Raw genomic sequence first — 22,713 nt, forward strand, 5'->3', positions numbered from 1 at the left:
CATTTTCATTTTCATTTTCATTTTCATCTTCATTGTGTGATTAAATATTTTCTGCAGTATTTTCCATTATTATCTGTTTTTTTTTATGAGATTAGAGTAGAACTGTTTCTAATGTGCTTGCTGTATGTATGTTTTTTGTTTGTTTTGTTTTTTCTTTTGTTGTCATGCGAGAAATGCAGTTTCCTTTTGCTTGAGCAGATCTCAAATGTTCGGTAGGGTTCGGTAGTTCGTTAAGTTCTTATTTTGTTTATGTTTTTTTTTTGGGGGAGCTTCACTGTAACATTGTTTTGCCTATTATAAATTAGCATGTCCTCTAGAAAAACTTGTACCGAGCAATTTACAGACGCATATCGTCATATTTGGCAAAGGCTTTGCACAACGCAAACGCAAGAATGACGAGAACCAAATGCACAATGCCAGTCACAATGACGCCAATGATGAGTTCGCGCTGTCGAATCAACCACTCGGTGAACACCTCATAGCAGCCCTATAAATAACGATAGAAAATTAATGATTTATACTTTATGAATGATTGATAAAGACTTGCCTTCTTGTAGAAGCTGTTGCTTTCGCTGGGATTGGTCGTGCAGTCCTCGTCGCGTGGCACCAACTTGGCCACATCCTTCAAGATGCAACAGGCATCGGGAATGGTGCGATTGCCCTTTGTATTCTTCCACGCCTGCGAGTTGTCAAAATCATTGTAATCAGTGATGCCGCAGCAACCAAAGTTGCCCATCAGCTGGTTCCACATCAACGAGGTGGCATCCTGATTCTCGCCCACCGTGTAGCTGGTAATCGTGGTCTGCAAGAATTTTTTGCTCTCATTGCGCACCTGTTCCTTGTAGAAGGCGGCCAAACCGCCGGCAACAATCTCGGCGACCAGCAGCAAGATGAGGAATGTGCCGTACTGCAGAGAAGAGACAGAGAGACAATAAGAATGCAGTCAGCGTGTGTAGTCTCTAAAATTGCGCATACGCCCCGTTTTGCAGTTGACCCAATTTTGGCTAGTTACAAGCGACAGCAGCGTGAGCGTGAGCATTACATAAAAATCTATGCGTTTGACCCTGAGCCAAATGTGCATGCAGCATGCGTTTAGCCAAGTGGTGAGTTTGGCTTACACATACACACACACACACACACGCATAGTACAGTTAGTATGTGGTGCTGCAGGCTGCCAATCTCAAATGCTGAAGGTCAATTTGAAATGCTGCTTGCATGTTTTATAAGCTCTTGTGGTATATATTCATTCTCTCGCAGCGATGCTTTTGCCCTGATAAAGTTCCATGTCACGCCTCGCAGCATTTCAGTTGCCTACCTCCCCCTTCCCCTCTTCCTCTGTTCGTTGGGCGTTAGGCTGGCTAATGTATCTGTCAGATACACGCAAATTGTGTGGTCTTGGTAGAGCAGCAGCATAATGGATTTACCATGCAATGTACGCAATTAATTGCTTCCTGATTCAGCAAGCGCAAGACTTTTAGCCATAAATAAAATACAATATAAACGCTTATTTGTGCAACCCTGACCCATCTATGATAACTATTAAATGTTTGTCAATTTGAAAGTACGATTTACTGAACGCTTAAATATGCCAATGCTAACACACAGTTATGTTATGTGTGCGAACCTTGAGCCATGGCTAAAAATGCCCTTGCTTTATTTACTATACTTTACTGCAAATTGTGCTCAATTTGTGCATACAGATTTCTGTACTAAAATTCCGCCCCCGAAGGGCAAAAAAGTGAGTTGACAACAAGCTGAATAACTCTTGTATGCACCTGTTTAGCGTTGCAATTAAATTGTGTGGCCAAGCCCAAAGCGTATTTTACGAGTGTGTTAAATACTCTTTATTAATTGCAACTGACCGCTGTTCAATCATAGAAAATTTCTTTTAAGGTTGGGCCTTGCCACCAATAAATAACAGAGACGGAGACGGGTGCGCGCACCTTGAAGCAGGTGAAATTATCATGCGAAGCACACAAAGAAGATCAAGTACAGGCCAGAAAGTGAAGGGCTTGTCAGCGACAAGCGACGATAGACGAAAGACGAGACGAGACCCTCACGACAACACGTTGATAAAGTGTTGAAACACGTTTCAGTTTCATGGAAAATGCCGCATGAAAAATGTACAAAAAAAAAGGCCCAAAAATTTTGTACCCACAACTTTCACTTTACACCCCAAGGTGTATGTCGACAATTTTTCCAAGTTAAAAGTCAAAGTCAAATGAAAAGTCCAAAAAGTGTTTATCGTAAATATGCAAACAATAGTCAACGGCAATCGTTGTGATCGTCTCCCGCAGCGTCGTCATTGAAAGTTGTTGCAATTACATTTTTGTCGGATGATGCAACCTTCGCTCGTAATTGTTATTGGACAACAGTCAATGTAAGTTTTGTTTTTTGTTGTTTCTATGTTATCATAATTGTATCTTGCACTTACCGTGGAGAGCAGACAGCGAGATTCACGCATGGCGCCCAAGTAGCCCAAGAGACTCATAAAGAACATGACGGCTCCGATGACGAGCAGGGCGTAGGCCAGTTGCTCTATGACCTGAGGCTGTGTAAAGTGCTAGAAGAAGGGGAAGAAAGAATATATGTATGTAGATGTTGAGCACTGAGAAATTGATGGAATTTATGTAAATGCAAAGTGTATACGCTGCGTATGCGTAATTAACCTTTGGACCAAAAAAAAAAACAAGACTGACCGAAAAACTTTCGCAAAAGAGCTGTCGAGTAATTAAGTGATGGCATGAAATGAAATGAAATCTCTTAATTGACACAATCACAAAAATATATGACAAACTATGAGAAATTTGAAGTACGCGATATGCGTGGGTATCTCAAGAGTACAACTCAACTCAACTCAAAAAAAGAAAAGGAAATTAAATGAAATGAAATGTGATGAGGCAGCCAGAAAGTTGTCTGCTCTTGACTGCAACAAGTTCATTGACCAAAAAAAAAAAACCTTGCCACCTACACACGCAAGTTGCACGTTGAAAAAGTTTTGTCAATTAGCTTTTGCCTCTGCACTCTGCAATTATACGTAGTGCAATGTGGACATGCACTTTCCTGTTCTTTCAATTGTTTTTCTCTCTAATGACGAGGGCAGATGGACAAAGAGACAGACAGACAGACAGTCTGTTGGACAGCTGCGTTAAAGGACGTTATTTAAATTTTTCGTAGTTGTCGCTTGACATGCAAATGCAATGGAATTTGCCCTGATGATTTGTTTGGCATGCAGTCGAGGAATGCCCGCATATTTTCATTACATTCTCTACTCTTTAAATGAATTAGAATTTTCGTTGATAAATTATGGAAATGCAATTGACAATTGGCAATTGGATCATGACCTCATTCGATTTTCCATCTCTTCCTGCTGCTTTTCAATATTTTATCATGTGTGCAATTTTAAAGCATTATTTATTCACATGCAAATGTCTGCCGGGATACATGTCGATTGCATATTATTTATGTGTAAATAATTCATTAGTTTCTAACTCTTTTTTTTTTGTACATGATACGAACTGTCATAAAACTGCGCTCTAAAGAACAATTCTAATTAAATTTGTTTATTGAAATGCAAATATTTATCTTTCTATTTATATTATAGAATTTTTGTTTGAGCTTTTAAATTCTTATTAAAGTGCGCAATAGTATATTCTATCGCAAAACCGAAAAAGTTGCTAAAATCAATCTTAGTTATAGAAACAACCCAGAATTATAGGAATATCCTTTACCTATTCTGAAATTGTTTTTTTGATTATACATTCTTTTTAATTGTGCAATAAAAATCTGTTAAATGTTTTTTGTTTTGTTTTAATTTTAAAATATATTGTTCAATAGAATGTATGAACTGTTTTTTTTTAAGTTATAAATACTTTCCAGCTTGTGTATTAGAAAAATCGATCAACCTGTTTCTTTTAATTCGATGAATTGTTTTGTTTTTTAGTTTAAAATTTCATTCTAGGTTGTGTCAAAGAAAAATCTATCAAACTCAATGTTTTTTCTAGATTTATAATTATGCATTTATCTTTTTATTGGCAGAGTGTTACACATGTTTATTCTATCTGTATAGTTAGTGCTCTTTTTGTTGTGTTTTTAATGATAGATTGGTGGCACTTTAATTACCAATTCTCCTACTACACAATTTCATTCCATTTGGGGGGCAATGTCAACAATTACTGTGCACTCTGTGCACGTGATGTTGTTCGGGGAATACGAAATGTAACAAGTAATAGAAACAGTTAGGCCACATTTTGAGGGTGGCTTTTACAGGTGCATTATGAATGTTTTGATTCGAACTATTTTCCTTTATGTTTATGTTTTTTTGGGGTTAGTTTTCCACACTTTCACCGTGGAAAATGATGCGTGAGGTGGACGATGATTGAGGAGTTGGGTGGAGGTAAAGTTGGAGTTCGGTGGAGGAGGAGTTCGATATGGGCACTTACCTCAATGCGCTCGCTCTCGACCAGCTTGAGCAGAGCAATCAGCGAGTGCTTGTCCACTGCCAGCCATAGTCCAACGCCGAATATAATTGTGCCTAGCACCTGCAAAAGAGCCAAAGCAAAAACCATAATATAAGTGAAAAACCCTCTCTGTTAGTTTACTCATAGTTTGAACATGCAAAACCAAAGCACAAAACATGATTATGTTTATGTTGCCTGCGCCTCAGTTGTTGATTGCATTTGATGTTGATGATTATGACGATAAAAACAACAACATCGACGACGACAACAAAGTCAATGAACCGACGTCGAAACGTAAATGGAGAAAAACTGCGCATGCGCAGAGATTTGCTTGATTGACTGCAGCCGCTGAGCTGAGCTGCGTTGAGCCGGGTAGCGTTGAGCTGGGCAAAGCCGCACCTACCCGCAGCATACGAGAGTTCAATTTACAATTTGTAATGCAATTTAACAAAACTGGGAGAAAAACAATAAAAAAGCAAAACGCAAAACGCGAATCAAACAGCAAAAGAAACAACTTTTGAACAACTGCTGCAACAGCTAATAAAGTTTTGCATTTTGCCTGGGAAAATGTTTATTCAACTTATTATTTTTGTTTTGTTGCTTGTTTAAAAACATTTGTCAAGCTCTCAGCTTGTTGATTGCATTGGTTAATACTTACAAAAAATATGAAATTTAATATGCAAAGCAAATACTTTGCACACCAGACGCCGCAATCAAAGACCATTTTCGATGTTTTGGAAATTTTGCGGCTGTTTTTGAAGATCTGCGTAGAGCTGCAAAGAGAAAGAGCAAAAGACAAAGAAATACCATTTAGTTAACAATTTTAGCACGAATACAAAATAAACAAAAAAAGTAAATACAATAGAATTTCTAATTTAATTAAAAGCCAGTCTTCATTATATCAAAGTGCCCACAAATTGTGGAGCAAAAGAAAGTGTCACGAAATGCTCAAAATACGCCGAAGAACATGACTATCTAGATAGAAAGAGAATGGAGTGGAGTGGAGGGGAGGGAGTGATTTACACATGTACGAGCCGACTTCAGTTGTTACATATCAACTGAAAATGTGGTACGTGTCCGTGCCTAATAAATTAACATGTGAAGCAAGCGTAAAAAATTAGTGGCTGCGTTAAACAGGAAACCCGAAAAATACACTTGACAAGGCGGCCGTGAAATACCCTAAAAAATTACGCTAGAAGAAAGAGGATAGATAATTTAAACTAAGAATTTCATATAAAATGAAGCAACTTAAAAGCCTCAAATCTTTTCCTTATTCACATTTTGTTGCAATAACAAAATATCACAAAAATTAAAAATATATTTTACTTAATAAAAAAAGTATACACAATTTTAGGAAATCAAAAGATTGAAATCTCTAACCATTTCCAAAGCTGCATGAAGCATCTTTTCTTATTTTCAACTTTTTCGTGTATTACCAAAGAATCCAAAAAATGTGTAGTATATAATGGTAAATATTTTAATCAATTAGCATAAAAGAAAGAGTATACATAAATTTAAAGAATGATTCATCCAAAACTTCTCAATTTGAAAGCTCTCATTATTTTCAGAGGCTTCAGATCTTCAAGTAGCTTTTCTTTTTCCACATTTTACTGTAATTCATGGCTTATTTTATAAAATACCAAATGACAAACATAATTACTTAGCAGTTATACTATTTTGTAGTTCTTACGGTAATTGGTCTTTGAAGTTCTAACGAATTAAGTTGCATGCTTTAATTTCATTCACTTAATCTCAGTTTAAAGCTCTCTGTCAGCGACACACCAAATGAACTTTCTCATTAAGCACAGTTCTGGTTTTACTCCGTTCCTTCTCTCTTTCTCTGTCTCTAGCTGTCTCTTTCTGCCATCTCACTGGCTCTTGAGGCACTTTTCTTTTCAGCTACATTCATCAGAAGAAGTTTGTTTGTATACCCTACACCGAAAAGGGGGGTAAGGCGGGGCATATGAGTGGCATGTCGAACAAGTTTTAGCAGCAAGAGAAGTGAAAGAGGGAGACAGATGGAGGGGCATATATAGACAGCTAAATATATGTATATATAGAATGCAGCAAACTTATTTGATTCTTACACAATTTATTCATGTAATTGTGCATTCAAGCGTTTTGCAGGGCATCTATAAGTCATTCTTCTTATTGATAGCTGGGCTATACTTCTTACAAACATGTTTTGGTTCTTAGCGTCATGTGTGCCACAAAAGTTTATGCCATGAAAGTAATGACAACGATTTGTATGTTTCACTGGCACGATTTGTCACTCATCAAATATGCATATTCGAAATTGCAATAAGACAAAGTGATTTTATTTTTAGCCATTGCTTATTATATTCAAATTTCTGCAATATAACAAAGTGGTTTTATTTTTAGTTACAGCTTAGAATCTTTTATATTTTATTATCAAATTTCCACAAAATGGAAAAAGAGTTTTTATTTATATGCAAATTTCTGCAAATTCAGCTGAGTAATTTAATTTTTAGCTACGGTTCAGAACAACTTCAACAAAGAAGCTTATTATTAGTTATAATTTTGTTTGGCATTAAACTACGAGTAGCTAGTTGAGTTGCAGTTTATCTAATTAAATTTAATGACATAACCGTCTCAACACCTTTTCATGAAGTTTCCATGGCATAAACTTCGAGTGTGTCTCTCTCTCTGTGTGTGTATGCGTTATGTATACGCACACACAAAAAAAACTCAAACAATGTCACGAGCTATAGATGTTGGAAAAGTAGAACAGTTGGCAGCTGAGGCAGAGAGGCTGATGTTGCTCTTGTTGTTGTTATTGTGGTTGTTGTTGTTGGTTCAGTTGTTGCCAAGTCGCGAGTGGCAAACATTTTCCAGGCCAACTTTTGCTGGCTAAAAGCAAGGCATCTCTTTCCTTGCTGTTGCCTGCTTTGCTTTTTGCTTCACTCTTTTTTGCCATGCTTGATAATGCTGTGAGTACTTCAGCTTTGGCCAAAATGTGTACACTCTGAAAAATCTGTAATCCCAGTCAAAAGCAAATGCAGGAGGCACTTGAATGCAAAATACTTAAAGGTTTATGCTACATACACAAACACACACACACAGAGACACATACACATTCCATGCCACATGCCACACAATGTTGAGCCAGAGCCGCCCGCACAGTTTAAGCAATTTTCTGCCTAGGCAAAAAATGGAAAATGAAAGCTAAAAACAGCAAAATTTTAATTGCTTTTTGCATTGTTCAGCACTGTGTTCTATTCTGGGTCTGAGTGATAAGCTTCGTTGACGTTCGGTCTTCAAACTTGTCTCCATTTTTGTGTTGTTGTTAACAATTTATGAATTTGCGTAATGTGCCTGAGAGATGACTTTGCTGTGATTGATGTTTGACAATGAAACCCCAACAGATAAAGGCCTCAATTATGTTTTGTATTTGTAAAGTTCTAAATTCAATTTGTGTCCCAACAAATGAATAAATAAATGTTTGTATATTAAAATATATTAATTTATATCTAATTTGCTTTTAGCTGGGCTTTAATTAGTGCAGCGCATTAATAAGCCACCCAGAAGCCCACAAAAGGGCCGCCGACCATTAAGCCGCTCACATCTGCCTTCATATGAAATGCAAAACTTATCATTACCATATATACCACACACATAGATACTGCGACGCACGGACACATGGCAGACAGCGCCACTCATAGATACATCTTCTAATTAGCTTTCGAGTGGCACTCGGAAAATATTAGCACATTTCCCCTAGCCGAGTCAAAAAGCCAGCATCAGCACAATTCAAACTCAAACTCAAACTTCAGTTTTAGTTAAATTGATGCGGCGTATAAAGATACTTTGCGTGTGTGTGTGCGATAGATATGTATCTGACAAACTCAAATATCAAATGGTACACAGTTTTAATTGGGGAGCATAATTAAGGCACATTTTTTTGCACATTTTCAACGCAGTTAGTTTGAGATAACTGACTGCAAGATACATATTTAACTCATACTTGAAACTCGTATGCAGTGGCAATAACTGCATTCGATTAAATCGCATTGTCTATAATTAAATATACAGCAAAAAAACAGGCAATTGCAAATTGATGACATGTGGGGCCTCGACTCTGCGGCATTTGTTTATAGTATGATTATTTTTGCGCAATTAAATGCTGATTTTTTTTTGTTTTGAACCATAGAAAGTTGTTGCCGCGTTGTAGCGCATACAATGCATATTTTTTGACGGATCCGGCGTAGTGATTACCAACTTCAATGACAATGATGATGCGGCAAAAGGAAATGCGAGCGTAGTTGAGATTAAGACCAGAAATCTCAAAACAAAAGTCTTTTCAAGAGATAATTTAGTTAGCTGCCACGTTTGGAAATGGGTTAAAGAAAGTCGTAACTTGTATTAATTAAAAGGCAAAAGTTTAGAGACAAGCACATAGGCAAAAAAAAAAAGCTGCTGCAACTTTGCCGCAACTTATTCACAAAGAGTTTGCCATAAAATCTTGTGCAAGTTGCTTCCCTTTGACACTTTTGGTCATAAATGATTTCTTTTCGTTCGTTTCGTTTTTTCCATTTTTGTACCGGGTACCCATAGAATAGAAGGGTATTCTAAAATTGTGGGATTGAAATGACGAACAGGCAGAAATAGTTATCTCTACTGCAGTAGGCTCTTAGTTCCTTTGTTTAACAATCTGGATTATTTTGCACTCTATAGTATATTTTGAATATGATACTAAATCGATATACCACATAGAGCATTGACTACATTTAAGTACTTTTACACTGTATGGTATTGATATTGTAGACCTATTTTTATATACCACATATAACTTTGACCAAATCTTAGTATTTTTTTGTACATTTTGCTCGCGATGGTATATTTTGAATGTAATACTATGTTGATATACCAAATATAGTATATTTTACCATTTTTCGATATACTTTTCACTCTATGGAATATTTTGAATTTATTATATTTTTATTTTTGTGGTATATCTTACAATTTTTCGCATATTTTGCATTATACGGCATGTTTTTAAATTAATACTATATTGATGTATCTTCGTGTATATTATAGTATATTTTCGGTATAGTAGTAGTAAAAATTTATGAATAATACGCCATTGCTTTGCTTTTATTGAGAACGGATAGCGGGTATCTTACAGTCAAGCATACTCAATTGTAACTTTCTTACGTGCTTGCTCCCTAAGCGTGCACTTTGGTGTGCCACATATTTCTGTGTCCCTAAGCATTGAACCACACACGACTGAAGCATTGAAGAACTGAGCAACTAAGTAACTGCAAACCTCAGCGCAGTTGTCACGTTCATTTTGGCTTGCCAAGAATTTAGAAATTGTATTTGCTGCCAATGCTTTCTATTTTCGAAAACTCTAATTTATAGCTTGTGTGTGTGTGTGTATTTGGTTGTGGTTAAAAGCAGCAGCTGATGAAAACTAGTAAATGGCAATAATAATAAAATATCATGCTCGAAACTAAAAGTGCTTACTCGATTCGCTTCTGTCTACCGTCTTCATCTGCAGCGTGAGAAAGACATCTCAAAGCTGTCTCTGTTTTATTTCTGGCTCTGGCAATTAAATGATTTAGTTAGTAATGAGCCTTAATTAGGTCAGCAGGGTTTGTGGTATTCTCACAGAGCACAGAGAAACACACTCAAATCTAGTCTAATTACTCCCTAAGTTTTGCAGTTAAATGCAGGTGGGTGGCTGGTAATCTACATATGAATTGCTCATAAAAAGGGGCAGAGGCAGAGTGGAGATTTCCATTGCCTGGGAAAGGAGGCTGTCAGAAGCTGAGCTAAAAGAAAATAAGTATGGCAGCAGAAGCAATGTGAATTTGATATGCAATTTCCCAAGAGAAATGTTTTATGCTGGTTCGGGGAGGAGGAAGAGGAAGTATACAACTTGTTCATGGTAATCAGTTGCAGAACTTTAGCCTCGGCTCCATTTCAATCCAAAGTACCAAAGCCTGAACGTGAGGCTGCATAATTTGCTGTAACAATTTTTGAGCAACGCAAGTTTAATCAAAACTCATCAGCAGCAAAACCTTTTGTCGCATATCAGTTAAATCTTCATAAAGTTGACGAAAAAAATATATCTGTCATTTTATCGACAGCCTTTTATGAGTCTTTCAACATATTTGTTATTATGGCAAAGTTCAAACCTTTTGTCTTTACAGACGCTTTTGCAACAGAGTTTCCTTAATTAAATACCGAACGAACCCCAAAAACCTATCAAACTGGTATTAAACTCATTTAATACGGGGCAAAAACAATTTTGTTGTAATCCCAGTCACCGTCATCCCAAGTTAAAGTTGCCACGCAAAAATATATATTTATAACTTGTTGGCTTAATTAATGCAAATACAAAACACGTTGCAAAAAGACTGAACGTAGCCAAAATGAAGTTTTGTGTGTTTTGAGCCTCGTTAACTGATTTGCATAAAATCATATTTGTTTTTTTTTTTTGAGGGTGCAGACAATTTGCATATATTTTCGAACCCAAAAAGGATGACACTGAGTAAGCTCCAATACAATTAGCTTTAAAGCCGGGATTGTTCATAAATTTATAAATGTTTAATTTACTTGTTATATTTTTTGGCATGTCATTCAACTTCAACTCGACGACAAATTGTAGTTGTAGTTTATTTTCGTGTAGTCTTATACAACATTTGGAGCTGTGTTAATTGACATAATTGGATGGAGTTGAATCTGTCTCTCTGTCTGCAGTTGTAGCTGGGGGCTATGGCACGAGTCTGCTCCGCTCAAGGGGACGCCTTTGTTTGTCTTTTTCTTCTTGGTGTTATTTTTTTTAGGTCAATGGTCGATGCTCGCCAAATGCTTGCCGTTTGTCACGAAAATCTGTTGTGCGCGCTATTTGAAGGCAGGCCAATTTAACACCTGACACTGACAACGCACACAGCACTTGGAGTTAGAGTTAGAGTCGGAGTCGGAGTTGGAGCTGTGTGCTGTGGACCGTGCCATGTGCCATGTGCTGTGTGCCAAAAAAGCGTAGACGCCAACGCCCCGACCATGTTACGAGAGCAGACCCGACAGACAGACAGACAGAGCTGAACTGGTAGCCAAACACAGGCGAGTTGCCAACTAGTTAGCCAGACGCCGACTATAAAGACACATGTCAGGCTATTTAGCAATGTTGTGCGATATTTTTGGCCGAGTTGTTTTATGATTTTTATGCAATAAAATCCATTTTGTGCGCTTTTGATAACACACTCGTAATATACACATAATACATATGAATTTAAGACCTTAATTTAAACATCAAACAAATCGTATGCAAAGGCGCACTTGCAGCTATTGCGTATACGTAATAAATGAAGCCTTAGGGAAGCAGACGTGTAATTTGCATAGTTTTCAATTGAATTAGTTGTTAAAATATTGAATTAATTTGCTGCAAGTGTGAGTGAGTTTTTGTTGATTTTTTAAAGCTTATCACAGTATATTGTTATTGGCTTTGTTTTTTATTTTGCTTAACACAAACCTTTTGTGTTATATTTTTTTGCAAAGAAATTTTATTGTGTAATTTGGATAGTTATCAATTAAGCTATTTAATAAAATATTGAAATAATTTTCTGCCAATTTTGTTAAAAAATTTTAATAGCTTTATTAAAGCTTAACACAGCATAATTTTTGTGGCTTTGTTTTCGCTTTGTTCGAAAAATTGCATCAATTCAATTGAATTAGTGGGTAAAATATTAAATTAATTTGCTGCAAATATTGTTGGCCAATTTAAAATATTGACTAAAGCGTAGAAAAGATTATTTTCATATGCCATATTTCAAAGCATTTATTAAAAACATTTTGTTGCGTAATTTACAAAGGCTTTAATCGAATTAATGGCTAAAATATTTAATTAATTAATTTTTACAGAGAAATTTAATAGCTTTTTTAAAGCTTAGAGAATAATATTCCCTGCGGACTTGCTTTTACTTTGATAGACACAAACGTATGCCTCAGCTTTGTACATTTACTCTAAATTGTTATCACATAATTTGCATAGTATTTTTCATTAATTTGAGACAAATATTGTTGGCGATTTAAAAAACTCATTAAAAACGTAGAACAGAATACCATTTATGGCATATTTCAAAGCATTTACTTTAAGATTTTGCATTGAATATTTAGATAGTTTTAAATTGTGCGTTAAATATTTAATTAATTTGAGGCAAATTTGGGAGAAAAATTTCAAAGATTTATTACAGCTTGGTACAAAATATTTTCAGCGGTTTGCTCTCCTTTTACTAGACAAATACCTTTTACATATTTTTGAGAATTTACTTGAAATATTTCATGGTGCAATTTACATAGTTTTTAAAAAAATTAAAAAGGAACTATAAGTGATTTTTTATTAAATTTCATCGTGTTTTTAATTGATTTACTGATTTATAACCAATATTGTTTGAGAGTTCAATAGATATTGTAAAGCTCAGAACAGAATATTTTCAGCGAGTTTGCTTATGCCTCATCTCTAACAATTTCATCTTCTTTAGTTAGCAAAGATAAAAATATGTATCATATAGCGTAAGTTCGTAAAGAATTTGTAATGTAGTGCGCTTCGAACTGGAGCACTCTCAGTAGTAAAGTTTTAACAATAAAATGTTTATTGAGCTGCTTGCTTCATCAAAAATTTGCTTGAGCCATCAAATTGGTCAAGAACGCCCCAGACAATGACCCAATTTTGCGGCAAATTTAGCGAAGAGAAATATCAATTTCTTTGCTTGATGTATAAATCGAAATATTGTACAATTACTCACAAAAATTGAGCATTTGAATATTTACAAAAATTTCTTTCAAAGTAGTCAATCAGCTTTACACAATTTCTCACTGAGTATTGAAACTCTTTCTTTTTCTGTTTTACTTATTTTATTTTGTGTTGGCTGTTGTTAAGCGAAAAGTGAAACTTTCAGAACTTGTCCAGAATTTCGAGCTGCTTTTCGGTTGACGAGTATTAATACTCATTGCTCTAGTTATGTCTCATTGGTGTTGTTGTTTCTCGTTCTCGTTGTGGGTTGTTGTTGTGGTTGTTGTTTTTAAGCGAGTAATGTGAACTGTCTGTCATAAGCTCATGAAAACAGTTGACATACTTGCATTTATTTTACTTATTATGATACGACTGTTTGTGTAAGTCTATCTCGAAGCTCGTAAGTGATTTTTGTTGCCTCATTTTTCACTTTTCATCAATGAAAATGAGCCCCAATTGCCTTGCCTTTAAAACTCGCACATTGATAAATTGCTCAATAAAGTGTTTAAGATATTTAAAGTAAAGAATTTGGCAAGTTAAATTTAACAATTACGTTTGCCTGCTTGAATATTTCAAGTTGTCAAACAGCCTTTTGTTTGTGGTCTTTTATTAGCCAACAATTTTAATTTGATATCTTTGTCTTTTATCGAGAATAAGTTTAACTTCTGCTGTGTAATTTGATTTAATTTATGCAAATGAGTCTCCCCCAAAATACAAACTTGTTATTGGATTTAAAACGAAGTCCAAAGCTTACAGCTGCAATGATCAGACTGTCAATTAAGGCAAAGTCAACTAACTACCAGCAATTGTGTCTGACTCTGACGCTTTGACGAGTTTTCATATGCATTACGCATACGCCGCGTGAGCGACAATTTCCATAAACAAACCACAAAAAAAAACACACAGAGCGGAGTAATAATAACATGGAGCAACTACGCCTGCTGTCGCTTCAATTCATAACAGATGCAAATAAATTTCCATTAAACTTGTGTTTGACCCCCGCACACAAAAAAAGAGTGAAAGAGAGAGACGAGGGCGGAAAATAGATGCGCTCTCGAGTGGAGAGCGAGTCACCTAAAGCCCTCATCAAGGTGCCCACACGACGACGACGACGTTTTAGATAATTTACATTTTGAGTCATGTGGCAACAGCAACAACAACATCCACCGCAACAACAACAACAGCAATCTGAGCGACGCTCAAATTGTGTGCCATAAAAATATTCACACAATAATTTCTACATACATTTTATTTCATTTCTCGACTGCAGTCTAAATTAAATAAGTCTGGCATAAGCTTGTGTATCTGACAGATACAGATACAGATACAGCCACAGATACATCGCACATCGCTGAGTGACAGTCTGTCAGTTGCCTGGCAACTAGATGTTGCAGTTGCAATTGGATAGGCCTCTGGCTGCTGCTGCTGCTGTTGGTTTTATAATTTTCGCTTATTATTTAACTTTCTTTCGGTTGCTTCAGAGTGTTGTTGTTGTTATTTGTTGTTGCCCACGGGGCGGGTTCAATGCGCTTAACTTTGCAACTTTGCGGCTTGTTGCGGCTTTTCCTTTTTTCCATAAACTTTCACATTCACCATAATGCAACCTTTGGCACTTCCTTTTCAACCAAAAATTCAAATAGTCAAATACTTTTGCCGCCGTCGCATGTGAGCATTATCACAAATTGCAATCTGTATGCAACGGCAACAGCAAACTGCAACTGCAACTGCGTGCATCTGTTGCCATTAAAGAATCCGATTCGATTTCGTTGCCAATTACATTGTTGGCCAAAGCTGAACCCCCGCCTGGGAAATGCAATTGTAGCAAAAAAAAAAAGAGCATTGCAACTGCAACTGCAACTAAACAGGCAAAGTTATGCGTTCAACCACGCACTCAGTCTAGTTGCATGAATGAAGTTGCTGCTGTTGCTCTGGTTGCTTTGGCTGCTCTGGTTGCAAGACTATGAAATATTGCCCGGGCGTTGGCACACACACACACCAACACTGACACTCAGTGTGTGGTGAGTGTAAATTCAAAATGTGTGTAAATTTATGTGGGAGTTTTCTGCTTCACTTTTTTCATGTTTCTTTTTTTTTTTTGGTTGAGAAAGCCGCCCAGAGCGCGTGGAAACTTATCTAATAACTCTAAAGTTGGCAGCTTCCTGTAAGCTCGCAACAGGGGACAGAGAATGACTCTGAGAATGAACTTAAATGCCAGATCTGACGAGGCTATAAAAGATAATGCAAGAGACTGCGCGAGAGAGCCCTAGAACAACACTTTTTGTGTTGCATAATTTAACAAAAGTCTAGCAATCAAATCAGTTTGTGATAGCGTTATATCACAACTCAACTCAGCTGCAAAACGGCACCTGTAAGACAACTTTTTGCAGCCACTGTCGCCGTATTGCATCAGCGTGCAAATATGCAGCTGGCAAAAGGCAGCAACGGAAAACTTGGCTAAATCGCCAAAGCAAAGCACTTGGGCCACACATGCGCAGTAGCCAAAGTAACTAAAAAAAAAATTAAAAACAGAAACAAAGAGCAAATAAAACACACACTCGAAAAAAAAAACAATTAGGTTTGAAATGTTAAACATTGCGGCCGGTTTTGGGTTTTTGGGTGTTAATCGCTTTCTTGAATTGCCCCAAAGCACGTCTCAGCCTCGCCTCCTCCCCCTTCTACCTCTCTCTCTCTTTGTCTTAAGCAGCGAATAAACAACAACAGCAGCAAGAAAAATAAAACAAATTAATATGCATTGTTGCAGTCATCATGTTGCGCTGCATATTTGGACTTTCACTTTTGTTGTTTTCATTTTCAACAAACCGAAAAACCGAATAAAAAATAAACGAATGAAAATTTATGCCCATGCTTGAAATCATTTGGACTCAATCCAAGTCGCTCTTCAAATTGATTTCAATTACAAATGCGATGTGTTTATCGAGCGTTGTACACCACAAACACAAACACAAATAAATATAAATAATATAACTTTATAGCGTTTTATTGACACTTCCGAACGATTAGAGTTTGCTCATTACGGATTCCCTTCCCTTCCCTTCTCAGTTAATTACTCTTTCTTTTACTTTACACTTTCGCTCCCAAGTCGGAGACGTTGGAGATGGAGTTTTAAGCGCTCAATTAAGACACAACAAGTGGGTTTTGGAGTTGGGGGCTTTAGCCGCAATAATAATAATAACCATAACATAGAGTCAAAATCAAAAGTTACGCACTTTCGATTGCGCAATCGAACAAATTTCTGTGTTTTATTTTTAGCGTGTTGGGAATTTTTCATAACTTGCGAAAGTAAATATTTTTACAATCCGCTTTACGGCTTCCTGATTAAGGTACACGAGTATTGCCTTTAGTTAATAATAGTTAAGTTTGTGCTTCATTAATCAACAGCTAGACAGCAAAATGATGGCAGACGAGCATCAGTTGTACACCTTCCACCTGCCTTATGAAATGGGCCAAAGAAATGTTCAGCTTGAGTTCATCATCAAACATTGCCAGAGGCCGACCATTGAAGTGCCGAGACGCGGAAGCTGAAGATGTAGCTGTAGCTGAAGCCAACAAATGATAATCTCTTGCGAAACTTTAGCTAGTTTTTCCGATTAGTTTCTTTTGCCCTAAGCTGGCTTAAGACCAAATGAAAGCCCTGATAAGCTATCAGTTGTGCAGTTAGGTAAACAACTTTCCATTTGCAAAGAAACAACTTTTATTTATAGCAACTTTTAGCTTAATATAGAAAATTCTCGGATATGAATACGTTCTACGTCACAACTATCTAATAGTTGCTTTAATCAGCTAATGAAATATTTTTGTAATAATTATAAACTTTAACCTGTTCTCATTTACTATTATTATTTTCTAGTGTTGAGCTTGGTGATTCCAACCGGTTTGAAAGGGCTGTACCTAACATTTTAGTTACGCTTTTCATTAAGTAAAAGCTCAACAAAATAAATAATGATTGCACAAAGTAAAATGGAGTAAAAATTGTAACAGACAGACAATCTGGTATATTTTGTTCTCTATGGTATGTTTTGAATGTGTATGGTATGCTTTGATATATATTTATATTTTTATTAGTAATTTTGCGGTATATTAGGTATATTTAAAAAAAAACCCGCATTGTTTTGTTTTTATTTAAAATGGGTATACTCACAGCCAAGCATGCTTGATTTCTTACTTGTTAATTAATAAACTTAGTAACTCTAAAAGGACTGTACCCTAAATTATATTAAAAGCTCTACAAAATAAATAATGATTGCGCATAATGAATTGCAGTTCAGATCTCTATCTCTTTTTATAAATTAGTTTCATGTTTAATTAAGTCAACTCTGTTTTAAATAAACTTGATAATCTAATCGACATTATCTGTCCTGTCTACTTTCCAACTGCGGCAACTTTACAATTGTTAATTTAGTTAATTCAATAGAAAATGAACTGTCAAATGATACGTTTAACTGCCCAGTTGGGGATTTGTCTAAACCAATCGAATCGAATCGATTCGCATTGCATCGAATCCCTCCACACACAGCTGCCACAAAAGCCACAAAGATACAGATACTAACTCGTCGTCGTACCTTCGAAGCGGACTAGAGAAACTGGCGATTAGACTCGTCAGAGTCAGAGAGTACTGTGTGGACAGCTGAAGTGAACCCCAAGGCATAACAGAGCTGGACAATTGCAGCAAATCAAGAGCTAAAGCGAAGCTGAGACAGTTGTGCAGTGCATTCCATTTCCACAGAAATGGAAATGGGCAAAATGTGTACTTAGTTAGCCAAAGCAAAAAGGGGGGAACAAAGCAGCAAAAGAGATCTAATGTAACTCTAATGAAATGCTGTCAATGTTGTGGCTCTGATGTGTTGTGGCAATTAACAAAGGGAAGTTAGCTAACACACACGCATTACACACACACTCACACAACTTTGCTGCTTCTTTTAATTACTGACCAGTGCAGTGAACCTGGGGCCAAAGTCAATCAGCGACGGCGGCTGTAATTTGAGTCAGAGAGTGAGAGACACACGTGAAACTTTAGATGGCTGTGAGAAATTGCCTGCTTCTTCGACTCTCGTTTTAGTGGGTGTAATGGATCATCCAAGGAGCTGGCCAAAAGAGTTGAACAAGTTCGAATTACCATAAAATATGCAATGCGATGCAATGCGCAACACGCAAGTGACCGTAACCTGATGGCAACCGATGCCAACTCCAGATACCAGATTCATAGATACACTCGCTTGACGTTGCCCATTGAGAGAGAGAGCAACCGACTCGTTTACCTTGAGACGGAATAAATTTATCCGTAAACACACGTATGCATTTAAATATGTTTTATTTGTTGTTATTAATGCCCCGACGCGGTCACTCTTTTGTATCTTTCGTATCTGCAGCCTTTCAATTTCGGTATTTCGGAACTTAGAGCCGCGGTCAAGTTTAACTTTTGGGGCTGACAAAAAGTTGCAAATCCAACAAAGAAGTTTATCAAATTACGTACGCATATAGTATACACATATATATCTCTTTATAAAGTGGGTCAAGTGCCAGTCGCCAATGTGGCTGCCTTCAGCATGCTTTTTGGCCAATTTTGCGACTTTTTTTCTGCATTTTATTTTGGCCACCACAAACGTGTTTCATAGCGACTTGTGTCATAGCCCACTTCACGGTTGCGGGCGCATCACAAGTTTCCCATCGGCCCCTTTTTGGGTGGAGAGGGGGAAGTAGAGGAAGGGGGGTTTCGCTGCGACTTCCTTTCATTTTGATCTGGTTTCGGGCTTTTATATGTACGTCTCTCTATACTAATTGAATTATGTTGCACATGTTTTGTGCATGGGCTTCATGCTTCATGCGTTCTTTGAGTTCCTTGCAACATTTTGCTTTTAATGTTGCCATTTGCAGTCGGATGTTTTGCAACTCAATTATTGGTAAAACTTTGCTGCTACTAAGTATGACGATTGCTTGCACAGACTTTGATTGCACTGCTGATTATCGTTGAATTTTAAGCTGCATTTATAGCCAAACGTCAGCGGATATCTCAACTCAACTACTTTTAATGAGACCAATTAAATGCAGATGATTGAATAAAAAGGATAACACATGTTTACTATTCAAAGCACTTTGTTATATTTCAATGTTCAATAAAGTTTTACGAAACTTAATCATCGAAAGAAATAAATCGAAGGTATTGACTTTTAGTAGTTCCTTGATTTTGTGAATAAATGGAATAAATTGTGAAATCATTTGGCATATTTTAATTATCCCAATTAAGAGATATCGTGATATATAAAAATTAATTTAAATATATTGATTTTTTAGTAGTTTCTATAATTCCTTGATCTTGTGAATTAATAGATTAAGTTAGGAAATCATTTAGCATCTTTTAATTATCCCAATTAAGAAATTTTGTGATATATAAAAGTTAATTTAAATTTTTCTGAAACTTAAGAGCATTTTTAAACAAAAAGAATCAAAGGGAATAAAAGTAAGTTCTATCAATCGCTGATCACAAATAAATGGAATAAATTGCGAATTCACTTATCTTGCAGATAATTTACTTTCAAGCTATGCAAATTTATGACTTATTCAACTTGTTTTTATTGGAACGATTTAATCATAAGTTGCAGGGCATGAAATGCTAATAAATCTAGGCTTTTAAAAACATTTTTCTAGCTAAGAAAGTCATAAAAACCATTTTAAATTCAATATACGTTTATAGTCAAAAGACATTTACATAAGTCAACTTTGATTTGAATATTTGAATACTGTTTTCAGTTTCAGCATCACCAGCCGTGACTTTAACAACAATTTCCAGGCATAAAAGAAAATTGTTATTTAGGTTATTAAATGGTATAAATGAAAAGATATAATAGAATATCTACTGAACTAACCGATTTGATAACCAACTTTATTGCTTTGCCTCAAATGCATATGTTTGTCATATGAAAACTGAAATTATTATCAATATTGAAAGTGACTTTTATGGCACGTAAAAAGGTAGTAAATCACACTTGTGTTTATATCTCGGCTTGGAATATCGACATAAAGCAGAACACTGCTGTCGATAACCATTTGCTAAAGTTAATTGCAAGTAGGGCAAAAAAATGATTCTGTAAATCTTGCGAATAACCAACACGAATGTCTCATTCAAAGAATAAGAAAAAATAAATAAAGAAAAAACAGAATTCATTTTCGATTCTCACTTTTTTTTGTGTTTGTTGCTCCGTCAATAAACAATTTAGCTTGGCTTTAATGGTTTTCCTGTTTCCAAGCAGCTTTTATGATAAACTTGTTCGCCAACAGCGTGCTAGGTAGCTGCAGTGAGGGGGAGCGAATGGTCGGTTGTAAAACAGCCAGTGGCTCATGGGGGGGGGGAGAGAGAGAGAGCGAGCACAAGAACATACACATGATTTCAAGATCAAAAAGCGAATGGCAGAAACGCGAAAAATAACGATAAGAAATTGCAAGACAACAACAAACAACTGCAAATGGGCTGCGGAAGTATTTGCGAGCCTTTCACTGCACAGAGGCCAAAAGAACCTGACGAAGACTAGAAAGAAACGAGTGAGAAAGCTACAGGGGAGTATGTACGACTGTGAGATACCCGCTAGCCATTTTTAGAGGATACAAATTGCAGCTGCATTTGAATATTACTATGGAAAAAGTGTAATTGCTAGAGAATTATTATCTCTTATATTTTATGCGATCGATGTGTATATTGTAAATATTTATCACACTTTCTGATGTTGAAATTGCCTGTTACACCAGTTTATAATACCCCTTTAAACTGTACTGTAGCGAGTACAAACAGAGAGCCAAAGCGGAGAGTTCAAAAACAAGGTGAAACACGTGATAACCGTAAAGAAATGACGCGTAAATGACGAATGAAAAGTAGCACAAGATGTCAGAGAATCTGCGATTGCAGCGGTACAACAAGAAAAGGGAACTGCGTACGAAGAAGAAAGAGGAGAAAAGGAACCAAAAAGGAGCAGAACTGCTGCTGGACAGCAGCAGCAATCAGCGAGTGAGTGAGGACGAGGACAACGACGCAAAAGCGTGTGCGTATCCACCACTGAAGCTGTAACTGAAGTGCGATTGCGAGTGGGAGTGGGAGAGTAAATGGCAGATGAGCGAGAGGGTGGCAACTGGGTGGGTTAGCCTAAGGGCGTGGGCGCCATACAAGTGGGTGGCTGCTGAGAACAGTAGCAGCAGCTCTCTGCTTCTGCTTCTACTGCTTCTTCTTCTCCTTGTTCTGCTCTTTTGATTTATGTATGCACACACACTCACACACAAACACACCCCACCCACAATCACACACACACACACACATAGCAAGAGGCACACACACGGACGACCGACTGACAGAAACATAAAACTAAAAGTCAAGCTTACCTGTAAAGTTTCTGGCACGCGTTCTAAGCGAGCGAGCTTATTTAATATTTAAAACGGTACAAAAAGCGTCGAAGCCTTGTCGTTGATTAAGCTGCAATGATTTTGGGAAATTTTAGAGCATTTATTTATGGCAAACAATTCTCTTGTTTTATTTCGTATTCATCAATTTTTCATTTGATAATTTCGCATGCATTTCGTATACAAATGTTGATTGAAGCTGAACAATTTTGCCAGCTGCCAGTTTGTTGATTAACAATCAATTGAATAATAATTGCAAAATTTGTGTTTCGAGTTTTCGTTAAAAGGGATTTTCGTTGGTATTTTTTGACCCTGGTTTTTTTAGATGGGCTCTGTTTTGATTGAGCGCGCGCAAAAAATTATACACAAAATCGCACGCACACACGCACAGAGGCGCACACAGTTAAAGATACATATACATATATATATTTATATAGGCACCCAGGAGAGACGCACCGAATGTAATGCTGGAGGCTGCCGTGCAGCAAAGAGAAGCCTCTGTATCAGCCAACTCCCGCTTGAGCGATTCCACACAAACACACACACAACCGACTACGACAACTGCGACGACGACAACAACAATAGTAGCAGAAGCAGCGCAAAAACAATTCCGACCACGACAACAACGATGACGGCTGCAAAGTGCGACGCTTGCTTTCAAACAACTGCTTCGGCTTAGATCTCGATTCGAGGAGAGAACGTCACAAAACTGTGTCGACTGTTTGGCCCGTGCACACGAACTGAAACTGTTGGTCCCAATGCCAGAGCTGGAGAGCTGCAGCTCAAAAGCCCAAGCTCCAAGAGCTACGGACAGTGGCGTAGTAAGATGTGTATAAAAGGGGATGCGATATAAAGATAAATAAGGGTAAGCTAATGAAGGTACTCATATCAGCCAAGATAAACCTATGTATGCATTAGAATAATATTATTGTTAAATACATTTCGTCCCCCTACTGAACGCCACTGGGCGGCTGCACAAACACAAATATAATGAAAGTTACGTACACACACGCACAAAAATAGCTGGTTGGGCCAGCTGAAAGCTTCACAGTAACTTCAAATGACAACCACAAACAATAACAACCATGGCCACAT

General features: G+C 36.9%; 2 protein-coding genes across 2 annotated transcripts in view; one reads left to right on the plus strand and one right to left on the minus strand.

The window, feature by feature from the left end:
* Positions 1-22,713, plus strand: part of LOC133842840 (otoferlin) — a 30,676-nt gene that overhangs the window by 983 nt on the left and 6,980 nt on the right. The window lies entirely within an intron of this gene.
* LOC133842844 (tetraspanin-18) lies at positions 200-22,364 on the minus strand. Its single transcript, XM_062276112.1, has 7 exons — positions 22,075-22,364; positions 21,601-21,691; positions 5,119-5,233; positions 4,443-4,541; positions 2,435-2,563; positions 548-907; positions 200-487 (listed from the first exon to the last, which is right to left on the minus strand). The coding sequence occupies exons 3-7, from the start codon at positions 5,182-5,184 to the stop codon at positions 338-340; spliced, it is 804 nt and encodes a 267-aa protein (XP_062132096.1). The 5' UTR covers positions 5,185-5,233; positions 21,601-21,691; positions 22,075-22,364; the 3' UTR covers positions 200-337.

This window comes from Drosophila sulfurigaster, chromosome 3 (assembly GCF_023558435.1).
Source record: "Drosophila sulfurigaster albostrigata strain 15112-1811.04 chromosome 3, ASM2355843v2, whole genome shotgun sequence".
Lineage (NCBI taxonomy): Eukaryota > Metazoa > Arthropoda > Insecta > Diptera > Drosophilidae > Drosophila > Drosophila sulfurigaster.

What these genes read in the sequence shown, in the direction of transcription:
- LOC133842844 (XM_062276112.1), bottom strand. Translation starts at nt 5,184, where the DNA reads ATGGTCTTTGATTGCGGCGTCTGGTGTGCAAAGTATTTGCTTTGCATA. An exon ending in TATTAAATTTCATATTTTTT is followed by an intron (nt 4,542 to 5,118) that starts GTAAGTATTAAC and finishes GCTCTTTTGCAG; the next exon opens with GTGCTAGGCACAATTATATT. An exon ending in GCAACAGCTTCTACAAGAAG is followed by an intron (nt 488 to 547) that starts GCAAGTCTTTAT and finishes CGTTATTTATAG; the next exon opens with GGCTGCTATGAGGTGTTCAC.